This window comes from Paramormyrops kingsleyae, chromosome 2 (assembly GCF_048594095.1).
Source record: "Paramormyrops kingsleyae isolate MSU_618 chromosome 2, PKINGS_0.4, whole genome shotgun sequence".
NCBI lineage: Eukaryota > Metazoa > Chordata > Actinopteri > Osteoglossiformes > Mormyridae > Paramormyrops > Paramormyrops kingsleyae.
The window spans coordinates 25,443,120-25,468,444 of record NC_132798.1 but is presented as its reverse complement, the minus strand read 5'-3'; the positions used below and the strand labels follow the sequence as shown (position 1 = coordinate 25,468,444).

The following is a 25,325-nucleotide window of genomic DNA, read 5'->3' as shown; positions in this document are numbered from 1 at the left end:
TACAGTATCTTCATCATCATCATCGTCACAGAAATATGTTAGTGCCGATCGAAAGCCCATAGCCATTGCGGCGGGGCAACTAAGCAGCTGGTTATACCTGAGTTGTGGCGGCATTGAAGGAGATGCCGATGAGGGAGCAGAGGCCCAGCCCTGCGGCGACGGACAACGCCACCAGCAGGACCCCTGCCAGGCCCACGGCCCCCTGCGACTTGGCGCAGTCCCAGCGGAGCATGGTCAGGCAGGCGTAGGCAAGCTGCAGGTCAGGTGGGGAGGGACAGGGAGAATAAACAGGAGACCGGGCACATACAGAGGGACACAAGCCTACTCTGCAGACTCAGCAGCATCCTTAGGCTTCACACAAACACCTTCCCCCCTAAAGGGTGACAGTGCAAGGGCCTTTCTGTCCCAATTAGCAAGATCCAAGCATGCACACTTTCCACTTAATGCACCATCAACACGCACGGCCTGCTGACTGTGGACCGGGGAAAGCACCAACGTACCATGAGCAGGTAACCGCTGGCCACCCGGATAACACTGACGTCAGAGAAGGACTTCAGGATGTCCTCCAACGTAGTAGTCGTGAAGGAGAGCACCTTCTGAGAAGAGTTGACTGGCACGCTCTGCTGGACGGCCTACAGAAAGGATGAAAAACGTGCACAAGACCTTATTTCAGATGGGCAAAAAGCCTTGTAACATCATAAAACTTGCATAAAAGTCCACCTCAGGATGAAGTTAGGTTCACAAGCAAGCAACAAACAGCAAGTTAAAAACAGCTCTGATTTAACGGTTTAAATCTTGGGAGAGCAGGATTGGTTCCTCCCGGATTCCAAAGCAAACAGTGATGTACGGCCGCGAAAATGAAGGGCGCTGGTCAGGCTGCCGACTGCCTGGACGCTACCGCGGATTCAGCCAGGGCCCCACACCGCCCGCGAGACGCAAGCAGCTGTGTCCGGCCACTTCGTGGGGGAGCTGGCTGGGGAGCATGGAGTTTGAGTTGAGAAAGATGAAGTAATAAATAAATAAAGCCTGTGTAGCAGCAAGGTTTGTAAAACGCTGCCAATCTTCTCGTGTTTACAGGGATCACATTTTATTTTTTTAATGCTGGGAAGGTTCTCTCTCACTTTGCTCTTCCTATATTGACACCCCAAGCCTTGTCCCCCCCCAGGAGGGCATTACACCCCCCCCCCCCCAAGAAATCAACCCCGAACTCCCAGTACACGAGAGTTCTTGCCGCAGCAAGCAAAGGTCGTCCCCTGGAAAACATAGACCAGATGATGTCACATAGACAACCACCAATGGGACCGCAGCTGGGAGAGCGATCCGCCAGCCGTCTAATGCATTCCAGACGGCTGGGCTCCGCGGCAACGCCGGCGATTTCAGCCATCACTCTGGTTTGGGGCTCGGCCTGGACCCACACGACACATGTGAGGAGGTGGGTGGGCCCCAGACTTCGGGCCTATACTCTCTTGCACAGATGGAAGGGGATCCGTTTCATCCCCTCCCCATCCGATCCCCACTTTCAAAACCGTTCCTCAGCCGCGATGGCAGCAGACACGGAGGGCGTGGCCACCTCTGGGTAACTGATCTCAGACCATGTTTCAGTAAAACCTCTCAGAAGCGCAAACACACAAGGCGGACAGTAGAAAATGGCAGCTGAGGTTTCATTACGGAAGAGTAACTCTGATAGGGAGGATGGGGCCAGCAGACGCACCTCCGAGTACTTCCTCTGCCAGGCCTCCAGGATGGCGGCAGCCTTGTCCTCATTCCAGTTGATGTGGGAGATCACGTCGTAGCCCTTCAGATGGTCATACATCTGCTTGGGGGTCATCAGCTGGAACATGGTCTGTAGGGCCTGAGCACTAGACCAGCCCGGGGGCAGGAAAGATACCATTACGTTTCAAAATGACGGTAGAGCACCCAGCAACAGAGGTGATTAGTCAACAAAAGGGACATGCAGAAACCCAATGGGCAGGAAGCTACGGCCGACAACATCCCTCATCCTCGATGGCAGTAATGACAAAGCTCAAATAATGGTAACAAGCATAAAATGAGCTTATGCCTGAGAACAGGAGTTTGGAAAGAGGGCAGATCTTACATGCATCATGGGGTTGAGGAAAAAGCTCAAATTTTCTTTCTGGAGGATCATCCAATAATCATGCATCTCACTACGTTCCCCACCACCACTCGGTGACTCTACCTTAAACGCCAAGTGTCTTGTTTGTTTTGACTTTTTTTTTTTTTTTTGAAAGTGGCTGCCATGCAGTCCTGGCTGAGGCCACGTCATGGGGCCAAGATGCCGCTCAGGAATGCGCTAATGTAGCTGCTGGAAGCCCTACAGACGCGCACGCCCGCGAAACGCACTTGCGCGGCCATAAACGGCGACGGCGGGGGTGCTGTGGGGCTCCCACGTCTGCTCATCCGCCAGCCCTCACCTCAGAAGCTTCCCGCTGTCATTCTTGGTCACCCCGCCTACGATAAGCTCCTCTTGCCAGTGCATATACTTCCTAGAGAGACCATGACAGCCACCGCTGAGAACATGGGCGATGTTTTGAGGCTAGGAAACAAGAAGGGTATGAGGGACATGGGGGGAGTCTGATAAGGTTCTTCAGGAACTTAGTTTAAAAAAATGCATCATTTCCAAAGTGAAGATCTGCAGCACTCAGCTAATTAATAAGGTTCCATAACAATCAAAACAAAGGAGTCCAAAAATAAAATGAAACCCTTTCAAAGTCATGGCTTAATAAGCCTTAATGTCTGAGGCAGGGACCCAAATCAATATAGCAACAGGTTCTCAATGTCAAAAAAAGTCAACTGATTATTGTAGGCAATTGCAAAGTTGCCTATTCATTAAATTATTCATACCAGCATACACCAGGTGATGATAGACACAGGCTCAAAAGACAGCCAAAATTAAATCCAAGGTATCACATGAACAGCCATCCTGGAATAGCCTCCCCATTGGCGCAGAAACACCACTTTGGGTCTCAGACAGCATACTCACCCACATGATGTTCTTGTTGGGCGCCGTGGACGGACAGTCCGGGTCCTCGGGGTTCAAGCATGGCCGGTCCATATAGCCGCGACGAACATCTGCCTTCACCAGCATCTCCTCCCAGCTGTCCACCGAATAGTTTACCACCCTCAGCTCCTCCAGGAACGCCATGGGGTCAAAGTTCGTCCACTGCATTGGAGGCTTGCCACTGAGGAGGGAACACACGCAGAAACGTCTGTCTGAGCACAAGAGCAAGCTCTTTTCATTCCAAAGCTACAGAGACAAGTGGGTTAATGAAACACAGTCCAAGTCAAATCAAGTTCAGATTTATCCAGCCAAACATTACATCCCAGTCATCAGTAGAGTACAGTCTGCTAGCACAATATTTAAGGTACATGCTTTTCAACATTTTTATGGAAAAGTCACTGAACAAAATGTAATTATAATTATTCAATATTGCAAGTGGGGTCATAATAACTGTTTAGCAAAATGACATCAATGAAAATAACTGACCATTGTTTCCACTAAAGACATTTTGGTACTCTCTACAGATTTCACCACCTTCCCCACCTCATTCTTAACTTCCTCCTGTTTTATTTCAATGTCCCCCTTGTCCCTTGGCTGTGCCGCCCCCCCCCGCAAAAGGCGCTGCACCGTAGAGGCTTCCGGAAACCTCTCTCCATGCTCCCATTGACACAATGTGCTTAAGCAGACTCTGGTCATTATCCTCAGGCTCCCACTCAGGGGGCACCAATATCCAAATACACAGTCTGGGACTGGGATGCTCTGTGCTATGTGAGATTCCCCACATTAGCATTGGGATGAAGTCCAGGGAGGAGGGCTTAACACAAACAAGCATGTCTGAATGACATCAAGGCGCCATGCTGAAAAGCAGCTGTAAACTACAAAGCAAATTCCACAAAACTGGCAGCAGGGACCAGTCAGTAAAAAGCGCAGAAGCATCATGGGAACAAAGCGAGTACCGCTGGTAACGTCAATGGCACGTTTCTGCAGCCCAAGCAGTGAGGAAAGTGCATCCAATGAAAAGCGGAAGCAGGCAGCCATTTCTCAAGCATGACAAACTTTTCAAGGACCTTTAAATGACAACACTACTTACGGGAGGTAGACTGTTCCTGATTGTAGCTTGGCACCTTCCCAGAAGCAATCCAACGGTGTGATAATTAGACAGGGATATAATTTTTCTATGATCTAAAGAGGCAGGAAGAAAATAATTTAAAAAACCATTTTCATGCATTGCTTTAGAGATTAAACACAGAATTCCTGTTTCTTACCTGATCCATAAAATTTGCTTCAGTAATAAGTTCTCCTGATTTGTAGCACAGATCTTCCAATTTCCATTGTCTGGAAGCAGAAAAGTGAAATTTTGTGACGCAACATGCCATCATACATGTAAACGCGCACTCTGCCGGCCCTGATGGGACAGCGCTAGCGGTGCCTTACCTATCATACATGTAAACCTGCACTCTGCGGGCCCTGATGGTAGAGCGCTAGCGGTGCGTTACCTGTCATACATGTAAACCTGCACTCTGCCGGCCCTGATGGGACAGCGCTAGCGGTGCCTTACCTATCATACATGTAAACCTGCACTCTGCGGGCCCTGATGGTAGAGCGCTAGCGGTGTGTTACCTGTCATACATGTAAACCTGCACTCTGCCGGCCCTGATGGGACAGCGCTAGCGGTGCCTTACCTATCATACATGTAAACCTGCACTCTGCGGGCCCTGATGGTAGAGCGCTAGCGGTGCGTTACCTGTCATACATGTAAACGCGCACTCTGCCGGCCCTGATGGGACAGCGCTAGCGGTGTGTTACCTGTCATACATGTAAACGCGCACTCTGCCGGCCCTGATGGTAGAGCACTAGCGGCGCCTTACCTGTTATACATGTAAACGTGCACTCTGCTGGCCCTGATGGCAGAGTCCAGGTGCTGTCGCATAGCTTCCACGGTCAGAACATTAGTGCCTTCCTCCCGTGGAGTCTGGATCATCAGCTGGGGGTTGAACATGGCCTCCTCACCCATCTTCTGCCTCGTGTACTTCAGTTCCTGATTCACCCTGCCCCCCACTGGGGGGACAAATTGCAAATGCCATTAAAATTTAACATCACTTCAATTTCAGCCCCAAATCTCCCCACCGGCTGAACCCAAGAGCCAAAAAAGAATGGCAGGAAGCTCCAGCCTCCGCACATGTATTCGCCAGCGGCTTCACCGCCTGCCCAACGCTCCCGTTAACTGATAACAATGTGACTGGAGTTACCCAACTACCATGGAAACTAGACGGTCACATCACCAAGACTGCTTCGCCACCATTCACGCTGCCGCCGCCACTCGGACGCAGCAGATAGATGGTCAGGCCCTTCTCGGTGTTATCTCACGTGTCGGAGAGCTAATGAGCGGTGCTCTAAATGAAACTGCCAGAAGCGTCTCGCCAAGTGCCTGTTGAGCTGTTTCTGAGCTTGTCCTGGCCCTCAAACTTCACATGTAGCTCAGCTCTTTTCAGCAATTAGGGTTTTGAACTATTAAACTTAAATCACATTCAATTTACACACTACATAAAAAGCTATTGATACTGGACAGAATATTCCGAGACATAGTGAGACCCATGCGCTTATATTTCACATGCCAGCCACAAGGACTCATATGATCAGATAACAACAATTCCTCTTTTAACCTGAAATTTAACAAACCTCTCCAAGCCACAAATGCTAGCCGCCAATAAACGGGCGACCTTCTGCCAAAACCACCACTAAACAGGAGGCCCACCACCTTCCCAGGGTACCTGTGCAGGCAGAAGCCAGAGCCTCTGCTTTTTAATTGAAGGCTCAGTGATTGATGAGCCTGTAGATAGAGATTCCCTATCCTTTCATCCCCCGTCAAGTCTACCCTGGGTGGTCTGCATTCACCCCCCCCCCCCCCCCGCCAACCACCACCCCCGATCACGGTGTTCCATTCCTTTCCCGCAGGACTCTAACCACTCTAACCCCCCCCCCCCCGGCCTAGCCCCAGCCAAGGCCAGCTAGCGGTGCCCACAGCGTCGGCCTGTTCAAACCCACTGTGTCCCAGGGCAACAATGGGCGCCATTCATGCCCCGCTGAAAAGTGTCCAAGGCCGCTTCTCGGAGCTGTTGATTCCCTTGCACCCCTCTACCTGCCGTTTCCACAGAAACACAGTCTGTCCCAGATTAAGGGTCAACTCATTCCCGTCCCATTTCTCCATTAGCACAATCTGACAGCACGACATTTGCAGTACAGTATTTCGTACAGTTTTTGGCAGACGATTACATTAAACAATATGTTGGACCACTCATTTCAAAACATTAGCAATAAATTATACAATGACCATTTAACGATGTTAAATCCTCCTTTCAGAAAGACACAGCGGCTATTAAGGCACCATGACGCTTGGTGTATCACTGGAAATGATTTTTTTCTACATTTTTTCCCCCCATTTACAATGACGATAAATTTCATCAGATTGAACTGAATCTATGCAGAGATTCCAGTAATGGAGTCTGTGCTTGTGTGCCTACAGTTGATTTTCATTTCAGGACACCACACCACCTTCTAAAACTCAAGCATTACTGCTGATGTAAAAATTGACCAGCGTTCCAATTCCTTCCTTTAACGATCCATTTGTCAGAATTTTCTTAACAGCCATTTAACATGAACATTTCCTCGGCACTGATATTCAGTTCTGTCGACAGGTTCCATCGCATAGAGAAGCAGGCGAGACTTGCATTTCACCAAACCAAATGTTTTCCGAAAAACAAAATTCCTTTTTCGCCTTGCGGTAACGTTGGTTTTCCAGTGAATGTTTTTGCGCCTGCTCGGTACCATGAACTAATCAGGGATCTGGTCAATCTGGCACTGTTCATTCCGTGCAAAAAAATAAATAAAATGTATATAAAATAAACTACACCACAAGGGTAAGCTTTGAAGGCCTAGAGTCTTCCCCTCGCTATTCGGCAACTCAGCGAGCAGCAACTCTGTGGGGGAAATCGGGCTGCATTTTATAAGCTTTAATCCAGTTCTGTAGTGGTGTGTCATTCGTTACATACTGCCTGTTTACTTTAATCTTATTATGGACAAAAATGACCAAGCACCACTGTTGGGAAGGACCACCCAGGAAGTCCCAGGAGAGGAAAAAATGGTTAAAAGCATGTCTATATGAGTTATCACGCAAGGGAAATGTTTTTTTTTTTTTTTCTGGAACCAAAGGGCATTTCCATTTGATTTAGTTTTAGATTATGTTTATAATATCCATCATTAATAGGAGCTTTAAGTGAACCAGATCCTGCCTCCTGCATCTTTTTTTGTGAGGGATTGGAAACCAGCCATTTAACATCCTAAATAGGTCACGCATGTTAAGTAATCTATGGATTTAAAACTGCAATAGAATAAGAAACATGCAATGACCCACTGTAGACCACAGGTAACAGACAACACAAAGAAACGGGGTAATTAGGGCCAAAGACAATGATGTCGGACTGCTTTGGCTGAAGAGGGATCTAGGACCATAGCTCAAGAGCAGACGAGCTTTTATTTGCCGAAACTAGCGCAACTTGTATGAGCATAGGATGAAGAGGGGGGGGGGGGGAGTGCAGTGCTGACCAAACACAAAGCAGAACAACTTTCTCCGTTTAGTGCCTCAGTTGGAAAATGCATGAAGCACCTGCCAAGAAGCAGTGAAAGCCAAGCGGCTCCGGCAGCGAAGGGGGATCAGACACTGATAAGTCCGTGTCGCAGCTAAGACTCTGCACTCCAGGCACTGCGCTGCAAGACCACTTACTAAGCGGCTCTCGCAGAGGCAGAGAAACAACAGCAGCCACAGTCAAAATAAAAACACCACAAAGGGTCTCCTCTTTGTTTCCTTAAATGGCGGGAAGTTACCAAAAAAAAAAAGAAAGAAAGAAAAGCATCACGGCCATGTAACTGTAGGGACGGTGCTTAATCTGCAGGCCACGGCTGGCCATGTTCCAGCCTCCTTTGGGGGCATTAGGGACTGTTGCATAACATTAACCCCTGGACCCCCTTTTTTCTGACATCATCCACCCCCGCTCCCTCCCCCCTTCCAGCCCTGGGAGCTATTCCCACCATTGAAGGGCAAAGTGCCTTTTGATTGGCTCTGCCCCTCGAGGATGCATGGGCAACCACACAAAGGCCTGTCCCAGCCCCCTCGATACCCTCCACTCCCCCCTCCCCCAGTCCCCACTCACATGTGTGCATCCTTCAAAACACACACTCTCCCCTTCAAGAAAAAAAATCCCTCACCTACAAAAATCACCACACTCACGCACAGACTCTCCTCTAATTCAGTGTGACGTGCACGCATTTGCACTCACGTTTTATGGGGAACAGGATGAAAATATCAGGCACAGACAAAGCCACCTAAAACATCGGCACTCTTTAGGGATTACCGGGACCTACACAGAGATCTGAAGCATTTCACCTGGACTGAACAGCACAGGCCAGACCATTAAGGATTTCGTATTTTTTTTATTATTACATTTTTGGAGGAAAGAGGCTTGTGGAATAGGGGGTAAGGGGTCATTGCTGGGGGGCCAGACTAGTCACAGGGAATAAACCCAAAGTCCTCATTGTTTGGTCAGGCAGGTGCAGGGAATTAGAGGGAAAGTACTGAGGACTTCGAGAAGACCGGGCGTTGGGAACGAGAGGGCCGTTTGAGCCCAGGAGGTGCAAGGGGGGGGGGGGGGGGGCTTCAGGCTCGACGCAGGGAAGCGCACATCACCGGGGGCCGCTTTTCGTGATTGTGACGCCCTCAGTATTAGCTGGATTAGGCTGCGATTCAGGGGGACCCCCTGCTGCCCCACGGAAGTCCCACCATAAGGGTCAGACCCGCGGCACGGTGGCATCCCCCCCGGCTCCCCCATGCCTGCCGCGGCACACCCGGTGTGTCACCAGCGGACCGCCGGAATGCAGCGTTGAAATGACAAACAAACCAGCATCTCCGTTTTGTGTCAGCTGTCAGGGCTTACAGTTGAGGGCTTTAAACAGCCAGTCAGGTAGCACACCAGTTACTTGATATGAATTTTTATTAATATTTATTATATATCATACACACACACACACACACACACACACACACACATCTACACATATATATATACACACAAATATATATATATATACATATATATACATAATATAATAATATAAAATATAAATAAAACCCTCCATCTCATGCTCACAGACACACACAGACATTTACACATGGGACTACACACGGTGACCATTCTTAGACCCGACCCGTCAGGGCGGTTATCTGTTATATTTCTCTCTTTTTCTTCTGTTTCGGGCTTTCAGGAGCTGGGAGAAAGGCAGAGGGTTGGGTAGTGGTGGAGGACTGGGGGGGGGGGGGCAGTTGGAGGTGGGTGCGGCAGAGAAGAGGCTTTGACCCACAGCTGTAACACAATACACTCGGCCAGCCCTGTAGACCCCTGACAGACATTTTACACCACAGCTGCTATTGACGCCGTCCCTATTTCCATATGTATGGCCGCGCTCCCCTAATTATGCTAATCACCTGTCTAACTCGCCACGCCGAAAAAATGGCCGTATTTAGCAGTCCACTGCCTGCTAATGCCGCTTTCTGTGAGGCAGAGATGTACATTCAGCAAGGCCTGAATGGCCACATTTTTCCACGTTGCTGGCTTCATTCAGGTCCCCTACCCCCCACCAAAAAAAAAACCTATTCAAGTCAACTTGGTTTGGCCAGGAACAAAAAAAATAAATAAATAAAAAAGTGGTATGTGGGTGTTTATGGGGAAGGGGGAGGAGGGGGGGGAGTTACGGCTGTGTTCATGCCCAAACTCTTGGCCGTCGAGTGAGATGATAAATCAATTGGTGTGAAAACAAACATAATAAAAACTCAGATTTCAGATTATGGCTTCTGAAACTGTAGCTGCCATTAAATAGAAATGGGGGGGGGGGGGGTGTTTGCAGAGGTAAACCCAGGAATGATCCTGTGCTACAGGTAAACAGGCCGCAGGACTCATAACATGGGTGGGTGGTCAACGCTCTACACCCTGAGAAAGACCCTATCCCCACCCCCCCGCCCAAGGAAAACTATTTTTTTAAATCATACTTATGAAAAAAAAATAAAAAATTAAGTTTTAGAGCCCCCCCCCCCCCCCCATGTACTCAACGCGAAGGAGCCTTTCGTTGGTAGCTCCCCTGAGATCCTCGCAGACAGCAGGCCAGACCACGTGGGCGGGAGGCCACAGGGGCTTGGAACACCAGGACACCACCACCAACAGCCTGTGACTCACAGAGCGCCTCAGTAAGGCAAGGGGGCGTGGCCTGAGGGAACCTCCATGATCTGATTGGACAGTACCCCGCAGGAGAACATGGGAGGGGCACAAGAAGAGCCAACCACTGAGAACGGTGTGCCTTTGACACGACGGCTCCTCGCAGCATAGCACAGCTGCCCTTTTTCCTTCTAGAAAGGCTGCCGGGGGGGGGCAGTAAAAAGACTGGGAGGAGGTGCTCGCTGCAGAGGTGGCAAAGGAGCGCATCTGTCATCCCACGTGTTCGACCTTTTCCAAATAACACATCCTCAACACAAGCCGAGGTATGCGCAGTGTAAACACATGCTCAGAGACATCTCCGGACAGTCCCCGCTGAATGGGATCTCCTCCACTTGAAGCAGACACCCCCACACAAATAGAGCGTCACCATTCATGTCAAGCATGCACGGAAACCCTAACGAGGGCCTCCAGAGTGCGTGGTGACAGAATGAACTCTCACATCGGCTAGTATTAACGCTAGTAACTCAATATCTATGTTCAACCAGATCCATTTATCAATTTGCCCCTCTCTTTCTAAAATCTAACAATGAGAGGAAATGGCTATAGTGAAAGCTCACTGAGAATGTGACAGTGATGAAACTGAGTGGACTTAAAATTTCACTTGTGACAAAAATATGCTACTTCTACGTAAAAATTTTACTTTAAATGCTACAAAAAGCATTAAAAAACACACTGCCATCTAGTGGAATCAAGTCAATAATATATATTTTTAAATCAGCAAAAGCATGAAACTTCAAATCCGTTTGGTTAGTTCCAGACCTGTTCTGGAAGCCTTTCATCTACAAGAGGCAAAAATGGTACCAGGTGAGATTTTAACAGGATGAATAGAAGCTCAGGAGACAAGTCCAGCAGCACGCTATGGGCCAGCGTTCCCATAAGCTGGTGATTTCATCAGAACAATTGCAGAGAACTAGTCCGACTGATGGTAAATGTGGCATGTTATCTACATATTCAGTCCAGGAGAAGAGCTCACAATGCAGTATCTTCTGAAGCACACTGGTGGTTCAGCCATGTTCTTGAAACCACAAGCTGCAAGCCACAGGCACCTAAGGTCCCGTGGGTCGCGTTATACTCTGGGACAGGGCATCTACCCAGGCAGACGCCACTGCTGGGAACATTCGCTGTAATGCGCTATAAAAATCAGCAACTCTTATTACTTACACCAACAAGTACATCACGACTGGTCACCAACATACCCGCATGGCGCAACCACACAACAACATAAGACAATGCAAGAAGAAAAAAGGCAGACTGACTGACGGACTGGCACTGTGCCCAGGATGCTGGGCTCTCTTGTGCCCTGCACTCCCTGCAATAAGCACCCCCGCGGTCATATGCTAACCCGAAGCTAACCATTACCCTAAAGGGAGATTGCAATTCATGTAACACATGCAACTATGAGACCAGGATGCCTGACAATTATGTAAGTAGATGAGTCCTGTGATTCAATTGTTCAGACATCACACTATCAGCACATTAACTAGGCCTATACTATTTATATAACAACAGAAAAAAGAAAAGGCTGTTTGTCATAAAGCAACACACATTACACACACACACATAAACATAAATATATACATACACACACATTATGTGGTTTCTATATATGGTGTAATTGCTTTTTTCTATATATGGTGTTTGCTGTCTTCTTTCAGTTATACAAGTTAACAAACTGGAATGATACTTAAATTATGCTCCACCTTTGTTAAAAATGAGCACCATTTCAATGCACCCCCCCACCACCACATTGTTAATAACTTCTGTTAGACATAGACAAAGGCGATGGTGCTTTTGGATATACAAACTGCAAGTTGCAGTCTATTATTCCACTCACTGCTGAGAAGTAAAAGACATCTGGCTGCATCACAATTGAAGGCAGCAATTTGTCCAAAGGAATTAAACACCATTTTTGCCTGCTTGGAAGTTTCATTTGAATTTTTACAATCACCAGCAAGGGGTTGTTCAAGCTCTGTGCGATAAGATATTTGTTTGTTTGTTTGTTTGTTTAAGTGAGGGGGAAAACTTGAGTTTTGCCACTCCTTATGTCCCCTGCCCCCCAGACAACCCACTCCCACTCATTTTCATCAAACCCGTAAGATAAAAATAACAGCTGAGTTAAAAAAAAATAAAATAAAAAAAAAACAACACACTACCAGGTGAAAGACAACTAACAATCACTAATTTGGCCACCCTGGGACCAGGGGCCCTGAATCAGCAGGGAGGCATCTCCGTGGGCCAAGCCTCACCGTGGGGTCACGCAGAGGTCACCTCCAAGGGGCCTGTCCAAATTCAACATAAACACGTTCATCTGACTTCCATGAGGGAACATCTCCCACAGCAACAGTGTCCAGGCAGAACCAATCTATCCCTCATCTGCGGAGTGTAATCTAAACAAACAGGCAGAACCATCCGTGCATCTGGAAGTTGTCATATTTCAAAACTTAAGAAAAAGAGCAGAGCAAATGCACAGTAAAACATTCTGTGGATCCTTCAGCTCTTGGGCTGGGGTGGGAATCGTACAGCATGTCTCACATTTTCAAAAACAATAACGCTTCATTATCTAGGACTCTGTTGAAACCAGGTCTTAAAACATTAAAAAATATATTTTTATTAATTAAAAATGAACAAGTTAAGATCTGAATTTAAACAATTTGACAAAAAAGCTTCATTGTGACCTGATAAGGAAGGATGTTAATTACCATTAAACCACCTAAGAAGGTTCTCCCACAAGGCAGGGTTATACTGTGATTTAACATTGGTCTGCATCCGAAAGAAGCAGATGAATGAGGAAGAAGGTGCCATTATAATATCTGAGGTTCAATCCATCATTCATTTTAAGACACTTGTTGGGAAATGGCTATATGAAACACGCAGGCCAATTAAATTTACAAAGATGTTTTAACACAAACTATTTTTTGTGTTGATGCTAAAAACGACAAAAATGATATACTATAACCACATAATAAATAATAATAATAATAATAATAATAATAATAATAAGGATCATCATCGACGATATCAAGGAAAAACTAAAAAATGAGAAAATGAAAAAATGCAGCCGAGGCGGAGACCGCCAGCAGTGTGTACCGGACAACCACAACTTTCCAGCATAAACGGACGTAGTTCTCCACAGAAACAAAGCAGTGATGATTAAAATATACAGGGGACGTGCAAAAAAGGCGGGAGCCCACTCTTTAAAAGTATGCCTGAAAAGTAAATTACCAAAAGCTTAATGCTGGACAGAAATCTATCCCAAAAGAGAAAGCATTAACTATAAGAAAATACTCTATTATACAATAGAAATGTACATCATCGTTCTTTTAAACTCAGTCTTATTAATGTTTCTTACTTATTTCAGCACTCTTTAGCTTTCCGTCTTTTTGTTCTCGTTATTTGAATGTTTTAAACTGCTGGAATGTGGATTAAATACGAGGGAAAAAATCTTAATTACCGTCTGCAAAAAAAAAACCGCCCATTCTTTAACCGTTTTTAAATTCACAAAAATGTTTCTTAACTAAGTTTTTTCATTGTTTTGTTTTTACCAGTTCGATACTCTACATTTGCCTATTTTGTAAACATGCGTTTCAGTCTGTACTTCACTTTTTCCCTTTAGCCAGAGACAAATCTTTTTTGGAAAATTGAAAGCCGTCCAAAACAGGACCACACACAGTCACTGGGGCTGCGCAGATCGAATTCAACTGCTGGGGGCAGACACACACACACTCACGCGCGCGCGCGCACACACATACACACACACACGCACTCACTCACGCGCACACACACACACATACTCACGCGCACACATACACACACACACTCACGCGCACACACACATACTCACGCGCGCACACACACACACACATACACACACACTTACAAAATGGCGGATTTAAGATTATTCTTCTTTAACAAAAAATATATCAGATTCAAGAATAAAAAAGCATGCATGCTGAAAAAGCAGAAGAATACGAACTTTTTCTGTCACTGCCCCTCGCGTTTACTTTAAACGCTGACAGCGGAGCGAGTTAAAATATGAAGCGCAGTAAATTCTTCCCTAGTTTGACCTGGCCCCTTGCCAGACTGCTATACAATAAACAATCCTCCAGCTTGCTTGGCAGACCCCCCCGGCCATATCCCCGCGCCACCCCCTCCGTCCGCACTCGGATTATTCTCTTTAAAAAAAAGTATTGAAAGAAATGGCAGAAAAATGAATAAGGGTTCTTACCTTCCACCCAGAGTTTCTCCACGTCGGTCTCCAGATTAGCTGCCCTTAAGCCAACAGCGAAAGCTCCAAATACTAAGAGCCCCACGACTAGAAACTTTCCGCAGTTTTTTTGAATGTAACACCCAAGTTTAAACAAGAGTCTTTGAAACTTCGCTCTCAGCCATAGCGGCGCTTTTCTTCCAGTCGCCGTCCCCTGCGACAAAACAACATAGAATCCAAAAATTACAATAAGGTTCATAAGAGGCGTTAAAAGCATCCGTCTAAGATTTTACTTAATAGTTTTAATGCGTCTGACAGCACCCTTTCGTGTAATCGAACTAATGGCACTCGGTATATGTGCTTACATCGGGGACAGTGACAACTTTTATAAATCGCATGTCATAAATGTTGTTTCACTTCATCGGAGACTTAATTCGGGAATTGCACGCGCTTCGATTACTTGCTTATTATAATTATAATATCATTACGGACATCGTGCATTAGTTACTGCCTGTGGAGCAAAGAAACGTTTCATTATTATTTTCCCTCAAAGGGAGCGTGGACCTCCTACGTGGAGGGGGGTGGTTAGCTAACTGACTACACACGGGGCGATCGTGAATGGTAGACTTCAAGTACTTTTCTTATTCTGACCACATAAAAAGTATCACGTAGAGCAATCACGGTTTTGTTTAAGTGACACATAGTATCGGTGCGTGGGGCAGGTCAGTAACAAGCGGCATTAGACCGTCGGTCCACGTGGTCTGCGGTGCCGCAAGACCGCAAATTCATTTCCATAGACTCAGGAGTCGCTGTGTGATCCGACTTGGGCAGCGGAGCAGCCATCACGGAGGGAGTTACGACAATATTTGTGAACGGAAGAGGGCAGCCACATGGATTTTAGCTTTAGCAGAGAGGGAGGAAAACTACTCCCAATAAAGATACCATCGCGAAAAAGTCTAGGATGGTGTGGATCGGCACGACTACAACTACAACAAATTTCATGAAAAACACAATAAAAACAAACACCCTGTTATCACTTACAATGTATTATTTCGGCCAGACCACAAGTTACTTCTCCAATGAAAAACCGCAATCAAAGCTTGTTTACTACTAGTACTACTACTACTTTTACTACTAGGCAACTATTACTACTAGCGGCACAGGGTTTTCTTCACGCATCAGTCAATTACTGGAACTGCCAGCTACTGAGACAAAGTGATCAGTAATTTTAAGTGCAGAAATAAAGCATAGTTACTTAGGAGACCTGTCTGGATGCAGAGGTCTATCGTAGGACACTGAGCCCCCTCCACGTCTTATAAGCGACTATCCCGTTACCTAGCGACTTGACAAAAGTCCGTGAGTTTCACTACATTCACATGCTTATTGCCGCGCCAGACAAGCTTGTATCTATAAGCACCTCTGATATTTGTTCCAATGCAAAAGAGGCATCACAGTAACTGGGACGCTGTAAATACTCCGGATCCGTTGTTGTTGTGCGATAGGTCCCCCTTCTCCTCCGTGTTATCCTCGGCCGATCGGGGTCCCTGTTTTCCTGCTCGGAAGAGACATTAACAGCCGAGGCCATGTTTCAGAGACTGGGCTGCACGCTTTGCTATCCGCGATCTTATATTCCTCCAAATGCGTTTATTGACGTCCCAGAGAAACAAAGTTTCACTTTTGGTGATCGCAGACCTGCAAAGTACTTCATACTCCTGTTTAGGACGGCGAGTCAGAGTCTGCGCCTTCCATTCCAACATTTCGTGATCCGGGGGTCTTCTCACTTTCCCACATTCACGGTTTCTTTTTTTCTCAGTGTTGCTTTCTTTATAAAACAAAGTGGGGAAAACGGTCTCCTTTTACAAAATGGCAACTTGGATCGTTCGGCTGTTCAACCATTCTGTGTGTAATATGGTCTTTCTCAGGCCGCGGGACTCGGCAAGCTCCGAGGTTCAATAGTTGAGAAAAAAGAGCTCTCTCCATTTGGAGGCAGAGGAGGAGGAGTAAAGCTAAGAGAATCGAAATCCCGCCCCCAGAACTGTCAGATGGCTGGGGATCCTTGGATCTGATTGGCCCCAGAAAGGCAAAAATTACTCAGCAAACACGACTATTATTAGCTGCTTAGCAACAGCTCACCAAAGTAGAGAGACCACCCAAGCAGGGGACTCTCGTGTGTGCAGCTCGAACTTCAGGGAAGCCTTAAAGCAGCCCAGCCCTCTGTGCTCTTGCGCGCAACTCGGCTGGAGTCGTGCGTTTCCCCTTTCTTCCTTTCTTTCTTTTTTTACACATGACATTTTGCTACCAAAGTGTTTCTTTAATCACAAGATGTATTTCAAGCAAGGTCGCTCAAAATGGCCAACAAGGAAATTCTAAACGGCAATTAATGTTTCCTTCTTTCTATGTATTGTGAGGACTTGGCATCAAGTTTCAATGTGTCTAGGGAGGTCCTAGTCTAGGTTTCATTCACAACAATGTAATAACAGCTTCGAGGATAAAGAGGGAACGTGTCACGCTCTGTGTTTTTATTTAGGATGCTGTGTGTTTCCCGATTGCAACATCATATTTATTTTCAATGTATGTTATATATGATGAATGTGGATCGTAAGATTAAAGGAAAATGCGTTTATAATGACAAGACTGAATGCATACAAAAACAATTTCTTTAATGTTCTGTTTATACGATATAATTTATTGTATTTATTTATTGCACATAAATAAACATTTCTGGAAAACGAAACTCAAGAACGGCTGCGATTTTCATTTCCCACGATTCAGTACATACACGCGGAGATACGCCTGCGTTGAGCCCAGACAAACCCGACCTAGTCCAAATCTTTCAGTAAATCGCATGGGACTAAAAAGACGGAAAATAATTGCCTCGTTATTAATATACTCATTCACTCGGTTGGCTAACTGGTATTGAAGTTTTCTATTGTACGCCTACATTTTATAGGATTTTGCTGGTGTTATGACAAACATAATGGAGCCGCTGGGTTTCCTGAATTTGCATATTACCAGCGCTGGGCGCTGATACGAAAGAAATGCCAAGCGATTCCCAATAATCTGCTCCGAAAGACCTACCCCATTACTAACCAGTGCCATTTACTTCTGTCAAATGCAAAACCTAACGGTGAGTAGCTCGTTATCACACAATCCGTGAGTATATAATGTAACGGTTTGTTACGTTTTTATATTTCCAAAGTTTTCCTACATCTTTCATCAGATTAGTTTTTCTTGCAATTTCACGCGGCACTTACTATTTAATTGCGTCCCGAATTACAAGTAAACACACCGCCAATAGTGTTATTACCAGTATTCTTCTTGTTGTTTCATGTTACGCATTAGAATTTGGAGTCAATTCAGATTTAAAACAAATAAGACGTACAGTTGTTTTCGGCACATCCCGTTTTTCCCACAAGTGATGAGCTCATCAGTTCTGAAGTTGTCGCGCGTAGTTGGAGGCCATGCTAAATTTCATCAGAGCGCCATCTAGAAAGCGCAACGTTCAGCAGGCTGCCGTCATCCCTGAACAGCGCAGACTTCTGTGACCAAATTTACAACACAGTGGGATCATATTATATTGCCTACCTTTAGTGAATACAAGAAAGATCAGTTCTATTGACTGCACATCTGCCCCCTTTCCAAACATAAAAAGGTAACCAATCAATCCGTCAACTAATTTCCACATTGCAGGTGTTATGGATTCAGCTTTGAATAGCGTGTCGTAAGGACTTATTAGTATAACATAAACAGTATAGCGATTATATGAGAGAGAGGTCTATATCTGCTCTTAATGAAAATACAAAAGATTTTACAGGGCATTATTTGTAATTTAAACATCCTAAAAAGCACATCACATATTGTTCATTTTCATATTATCATTAATTGCGTATGATGTAATTGTAATGAAACCGTATAGTTACCAGGAAAACACTCAATCAAGTTCTTAACACGACTTATGGTTAAATTTTTAAACAGCCACCAGCATATTCTGCCAGTCTAGTGAATGGAGCATTACGCCTATACGTTTTGTTAACCAGTTTTTTTTTTCGATAAGCAAGCCAGTGAAATACTGTCCCGTTGACAGATAACTACCAGTCTATGTTTAGTGCAAGTCTTCCAGGAGTGGGTCGGCCTTACCGCTAACCCAACAGTACCAGTCAGGATTAATGTAACTCCAGTGTGTAACAAATTAGAGGCAGTCTATGTGACCATTACCGTTGCTTACTTTTCAGTTATTGATATTTCATAATGATGCGTTACTTTCAACGAGCACATTTCTTCCCACGATAACCACATGGGGAACACTTGCTTCAAAGACATAAATGACAGAATAACACCATTTGGCACGCTATTGCAGCTTGTTCAGAACAGCAAAATGAGTACAGCACTCAGTGTTGGATGTGTTGTTATATTTCGGGTATTGGTCTGTTCAATTCAAATAGAAGTTTCGTGTTATCTTCATAAAATTAATATATTTCGCAGAGCCGTCTTATAGATTAAACACCACGTGTTTTACAATGGGAATGATTACATTTATCATTTATCATGTATATTTCTATAATGAAGTGAAGGCCTGTACATAGAAATTCCAGAGATGAACTTCCACTAGCAGCAGGAACTAATTGGAAGGTTCCCAGCAATTTGCAAAACATGTTCAAACTAGAGAATACTACAGATTTCAGCGTCCGTTGTATTCATTTTGATAGGGGACCTCTACATAATGGAGCAATTTTAAATAATTTTCTGAACATTTTCGTCCGGCAGTTTAAGTCTATTAACGGCAGGATGTAAGACACACAACGCCCGCAATGCTCACCGGTTCTGACTTTCGGTCCATGCAGTGACAGCCACTTGCTGTGACACCTGTTGTGATTTCAGATGCGTTAATGGGAGATGAGTGAGTGTGAAGACCCTCGTGTGCTTAAGTAAGCAACCGGAAGTCGTTGTGGGTTTGAACTTTTGATCTACACGTTTTTAAATCCCAGAACCAAGCCCAAATATTAAATGATAAAAACGGAACAGTCGTAAGACGCGCAGGCTAAAGCATTACGAAAAATAATGCATTGATCGTTGATAATATTCGTGCTCTGGGACCAGGTAACTATATTTGGTTCCATTATGGGACGGAATACCCTTTCCATTGTGACAAGACTTGCTGGACATAATGAAGAAGAGTGGGACAAGATCGACGGCACCGAAATAAACTCAGTATTGCATTACTGTATACAGAATATTATGACAGGCGACTATTGCTTTTCTGTGTTACTCATTTTAAGAAGTTCGAAAATTTAGCAATTGTGTACAGTCTTGGTAGCATGCAAATATATCACCACATGTGAATGATGGCTTTAACAAAATGTCCAGTTGGTATCTTGTCATTCTCCAGAAAAGACGATCGCATATAAAAACGGATCGCATCTAAAACCACAACTAAAACTGACGAAAAGTTTTAGTTCTCGGAGAAAAATGCAGCCACAATGAGCACTTCGGCTGTATTCAGATGTATGATTAAAAAACAATTCTCAACGTTAACAAACTGTTGTCATCAATGTTTTAAAGAAAACGTTGTCAAACTCTGGCGCATTTCAATGTTGAATGGTTTATTTGAATTAGATTAGGAAACACTGTCTCCATTATCCGTCTTGTAAGTTACTTTCCACGACTGAGGTAAACTCAGTGCCATGTCCATTGAATAAATACATTTTATTTAAACGTAACGGCACATTTAATTTAAAACGTATAAACAAAGAGTCTCGCTGTTAAGACGCCTTTAAAACAAACAGATCATAACAAGAAACTCTTGTCTTAATATAGCATAGAAAATGCAACGCTGATATTCGAATAAAATGTACACATATTTACACATGTACAAAAAAACAGTGTACTGCAAGTAATCGTCAAGAAACCTCAATGTCGTCATCTACTACACTCACAATAGCAACACAAGTAGTACCAGCTGCCACTTAGGAGTTAATATCAATTTCTCAACGAGGCGCGGCGGCGTTTGCCAAGATATTGCAACCTGAAATACCAAATAATTTGTCCGTTCGTAGCTAGCATGCCACTTACCATCTTCCGCTAACTTGGGAAAATCGTCTGGGGTATTAAAACTACAGGGTGTCCGCCCGCTTAGCGAGTGTTGTCACTTTGCGATGAAGATAAAAAGATTTTTTCCCCCCTATTTTAATGAGAAAAAGCACTTGGCAAAGAATAATCCGTCCTGGTTGCAGGCATTTTGCTAAGTGTTGGAACGGTCCACAATTACATGCCTGTTTCTATTAAGCAGCTCCACTCGTGTCCACGTGGGTGGTCCAAATCTCAATAGGCAGGACCTCTTGGTGTCACGTGATTGCCCTAAACCTTAAACGCCCCCCATCCCACAAACGGATAAAAAAGGACAAGTATAGCGAGCCTAGAGACTTATCCTTGTAACTGTAAGAAAGCAAGCAAACACGCAAGCTCAATATAAAAGATCAAGGTCCGCGAAATCCCAAATCCCAAAGTTCTAATGTTGTTGCAGGCAACGTCTCCCGGAGTGTGTGTCCGAGAGGCAACTCTGATCTGAATGTCTCAACTGGAAATACATAACATTCTTGTGTACGAGATGACAATACTTGTAAGGTTATTCGTGAAATGGCTGCTGTTTAGCCAGCGTTTAATTACAATTCGACACGGAGAACTCGGTGAATATGTGGCTCTCGATATAATCAAATGTTCTGAGGTATCAGTTTGTTCCCACAGCCAAATTTGATGTGCTTTTTTGCCACAGAGAAAATAATCTTGATCTGATAATACGCTATACTATAATAAGATGCAACGTCAGTTGTCATTATCATCTCCATAAAGCCTTTTTTATAAAAGTAAGGTTCTGTACGCCATGACTTGTCCCTTAACCCCTAGAAATGCAGCATTTTCACATACAGCAGGAATAAGGAAACACTGTAAGACCTTTCAGGTACAGACAATGAAATCTGCAAACATTTATTGTATCTCAAATACAACCCACTTTTCGTTATAGAACTTTGAACCTTACCCGTTCACGATTATAATAGAACAAAAAAGGGGAAAAATGTGATCACGTGTTTACAAACAACAGACAGTAATTGTGCTGTCATAATTTTGTCAGAATTATATGCCCAAGACCAGTCACCCAATGAATGTCAGATCAGACTAATCCAGTCAGTGTACTAAATATGCATAAATAATAATTTGAAAAATTCAATTGGACCATAAACTGAATTAAAAAGATGTTTACTAGTTTGTCAAATCAGCAATAGAAAAGTAGCTTTTAAAACTTGCAGGGTACAAATAGGCTTGCTTTAAAAGTAAAACAACATAACAGTGGTAATATAGAGGATTCCATAAACCTGGTCTATTCCATTGTAAGACTACAGAAGAAATTTTACACAATATACTGTATTACATATTATGCATTGCATTTTGTACACATGCTAATTTATCTTAGTCTTGATGCAATGGTGCACTCTCAGATGTCTAAAAAGTGAGAGAAAACCTAAAAATGTGTGCGTAAGGAAGATCAGATATGAAAGAATGATAAGAAATATTGAACCTAAGACTTCGACCCAGGGCCTTGTAGATGAGCCATAGCAGTCGGAGTTATGGGAATCAAGCTCAGTCTATAAAGTACTGTAAATGTTAAGATACAAACTCCTTCATAACTTTGTAAATTATTTAGCATTTAGGAAACTACAATTTTCATCCTTCATAAAAACTCTTTCACAAAGTCTTGGTCATGGTAGATTTTTGGGGTCTTTTTTCAAGGATACAAAGATGACATTTTCTCTCATCTTGCTTATTTGCATATTTACCTTGTAAATGTAGGCAACATTTTCTCTAGTATTAACTTAATCAAAAGATTAAGCTTCCAGTGCACTACAGGAAAGATTTAAACTTTGAAAGCCTAAAGTACCTAAAATAAATCATGCCAGGATCTCCTTAACTATAGTCACTTGCACTTTTCACCATAGTTAGAAATGCCAGAATAATCTGATAACCTGTCTTTCTTAAATGACTGTGAATAAATCTATGTTGTTGAGCAGGTAGGACCCAAAGATGAGGAAGCATAATGTTTCCAGTTTAACCTGAAATAAAAGTATGCCTTAAAGCTGATAGGACCGCTTTTATCCTCTCTATTTTAAATAATTGGTGGTACACGTCACACGTCATTTGTCAAGGCTGGGTGTTTCTGCTGTATTTCTGAAATTAAATAGCTAGAGGCCATTAAATAAGAATGAGTTGAATATCCTTTGAAACAGATGGGAAATTTGGGAAAGGGATTTGATCTGCACCTCTGCTCTGTGTGTGTGTGTGAAATATACATGTTCTCTGTGTCACATAGATTTCCTCCTGTAGTCCAAAGACATGCAGTCAGGCTAACAGTTGTCTCTAAATTGATCATTGAGTATGATTGTGTGCGTGTGAGTGTGCGTGTAGGTGTGTGTGTGAGTGTGCATGTAAGTGCGCGTGTGAGTGGAAATTTCTCCACTTACAGATTCTCCAGTACTGCTACTTCACCTAAGCTGCAGGTGTTGCAAATTTCTCAGTACAGCACACCGCTTAATTCACTCAAAGCTAAACTTCAGCTTTTCATTTAAACTTTGTTGCCAGTGGTGACCACTGATTGCTGCTTATAGTTTCACAACAATGCAAACCCATTTGTCCGTCTACCTAATCCATTACTGCAGCAAAGCATTTCCCCCTATTGCTTGTTTAATTATTGCAGCCATATGTGCAGCACTAACTTATTTAGACAAATCAGGGATTTCGTATTAATCGTTCTTTTTGAATTGCATGAGGCAGCAGATATGCTACATTTCACTTTGAGATATTTGGTGTAAAAGAAAATCACAATTCACCTTTCTGAAAAAAACAACTTTCTGCCTATTAGTTAACATGGTCACCGGCCTTTTCTCATTGACACCTGTGTGGACCCTGAGATGTCGCCGTTCACCTGTCTCTTCCCCAAATAAGTTGAGCTGCTGTGTTGCTTTGGCTTCATTTATTATCCTCCCTGTTTCCTGCTGGCTACCAGTGCCCAGCTACACATGCTGTAAAGCCTTGAAGATCCTGGACAAGATTAGTTCAGTAGTAGCTGCTTTTTTTTACATTGTGTACCTGTGGATGAAGCTTAAAACAAACTGAAATCTGTCTTTCTTTCTGGTCTAAAGCATTTTCCAGCTCCACTGATGGCATGTGTGAAATCAGTCTAAAGATCATGCTGACTAGGTTTACAGATTCTTTTATGTCACTGTTATGGCACCTGTCAACGAATTAATCTTCCCATCCAGAATATGAGTCATTCTCTAAATGGTGAAATGTGCTGACCATATGATTACTTTAATCAGAAATTCCATTTTTGTCTAAGTCACACAAATAATTGTTTATATGAGTTTCATCATTTGTCTTGTATGTGAATATATGCAAGAAGCTTTTGTGTCTGGAAATCTGGCTGCAATTAACACAGCTTGTTAACAGCGATTCGCATAACTGTACTAAACAGCGCAGCAGAAAACTGGAGGCCGTATGTTCAAAGCACACCCATCTTGAAAGTCATACACTGCGTTTGTTCAAAGGTTAATATATTATAATATGCTTAATATCACTGAATACCTTAAGATTGCACTTAATCGTTGAATTAATTGCATTAATTTTTCGCTTGATTTTTATGTGTGAAAATCTTAATGCACCAGTCACCTCAGAGTCTGTCATTCTCAGAATTGCAAAACAAGTCAAATTATGGCGCAGCCTAGTGAGTTCAGAACACGCTGCTTGGTGCAAATGCCATTGTGTGCCATTGCGGGGCCCAAAGCCATGACTATGTTGTGTAGTTATTTGGAGCTTTATAAAGCTTAATGAAATGCTCACGTTAGCTATCAGGTAAAGTGAAACAACACAAAACTATATACCAGTTTAGATCTCGTTTTTAAATGTATGACGATGATGTTTTATTGTGTTACAGCTACACATTCAAGCAAACAATCATTACTATTATCATTTATCACCATGTCTTTTTAATTCTCGTATTGCGCTCTCTTGTCCTGTGTCCCCCTACCCCTTGCCCTTGCACCCACCCCCCTGCAACTGCATAAGAAGAACTCCATTGAATTTTCTGAAAACGTACAAAATTAGTTCTGGGCATTTTCCTAGTCGGCCAATGGTTATATACACCAGCAGGAGGTACCATGGGGAACCCCCCCCATTCAGCAAAAATCAATTCTGCTCCCACCCCCACTCCCATTTGGCAAAATGTACCATAGGGGATGCAAAAATCCAAGGCCAATTTTGAATCCCAATCTAACTCTGCTCCAAGCACTACATTGGATGCTGCCCAGAATTACATCTAACACTGAATTTTCTAACAGTAGCTCATCTGATCTCCTTGTCTTTCAATAGGGTGAACATCGAAATAACTAGTCAAATGCTTGGGGTGACATTCCAACACTGTCCATAGTGGACAGCGGCCAGGTGTGACCATGTTGCCCTATTGCCTCATGCTTCTGAGTGTTTGGATGCAAGGAACCGAGCAGGCAAGACACGAGGATCACAGGGAGTTTTAAAGAAAAGGATTTTTAGTTACAATCACCAACAAAAGGAACATAAAAACTAAATGTGGGCATATAACAATAACAAGGGCCGAACTATCAAAGCTAAACCTAAACCAGCACAAATAAACAAACAAAAAGCAAAACTAATGTAAAATGACACAAGGTGGGTATATATACATATACACTCACCTAAAGGATTATTAGGAACACCTGTTCAA

At 44.0% G+C, this 25,325-nt stretch overlaps 1 protein-coding gene across 2 annotated transcripts in view; it reads right to left on the bottom strand.

The window, feature by feature from the left end:
- ptch1 (patched 1) overlaps positions 1-20,809 on the bottom strand; it is a 45,187-nt gene extending 24,378 nt beyond the window's left edge. Inside the window, exons 1-10 of one of the 2 annotated variants that reach the window (XM_023802931.2) lie at positions 20,612-20,809; positions 14,564-14,756; positions 4,888-5,077; positions 4,285-4,354; positions 4,110-4,201; positions 3,002-3,200; positions 2,433-2,554; positions 1,712-1,859; positions 501-632; positions 98-253 (exon numbers count right to left, since the gene is read on the bottom strand). In XM_023802931.2, coding sequence (XP_023658699.1) covers positions 98-253; positions 501-632; positions 1,712-1,859; positions 2,433-2,554; positions 3,002-3,200; positions 4,110-4,201; positions 4,285-4,354; positions 4,888-5,077; positions 14,564-14,756; positions 20,612-20,614 — 1,305 coding nt within the window. In that variant the 5' untranslated portion in view covers positions 20,615-20,809. Of the gene's footprint in view, positions 1-97; positions 254-500; positions 633-1,711; positions 1,860-2,432; positions 2,555-3,001; positions 3,201-4,109; positions 4,202-4,284; positions 4,355-4,887; positions 5,078-14,563; positions 14,757-15,959; positions 16,517-20,611 lie in introns of those variants that run through there. The other variant, XM_023802930.2, reaches the window with a different exon arrangement.
- Positions 20,810-25,325: the final 4,516 nt, after the last annotated feature.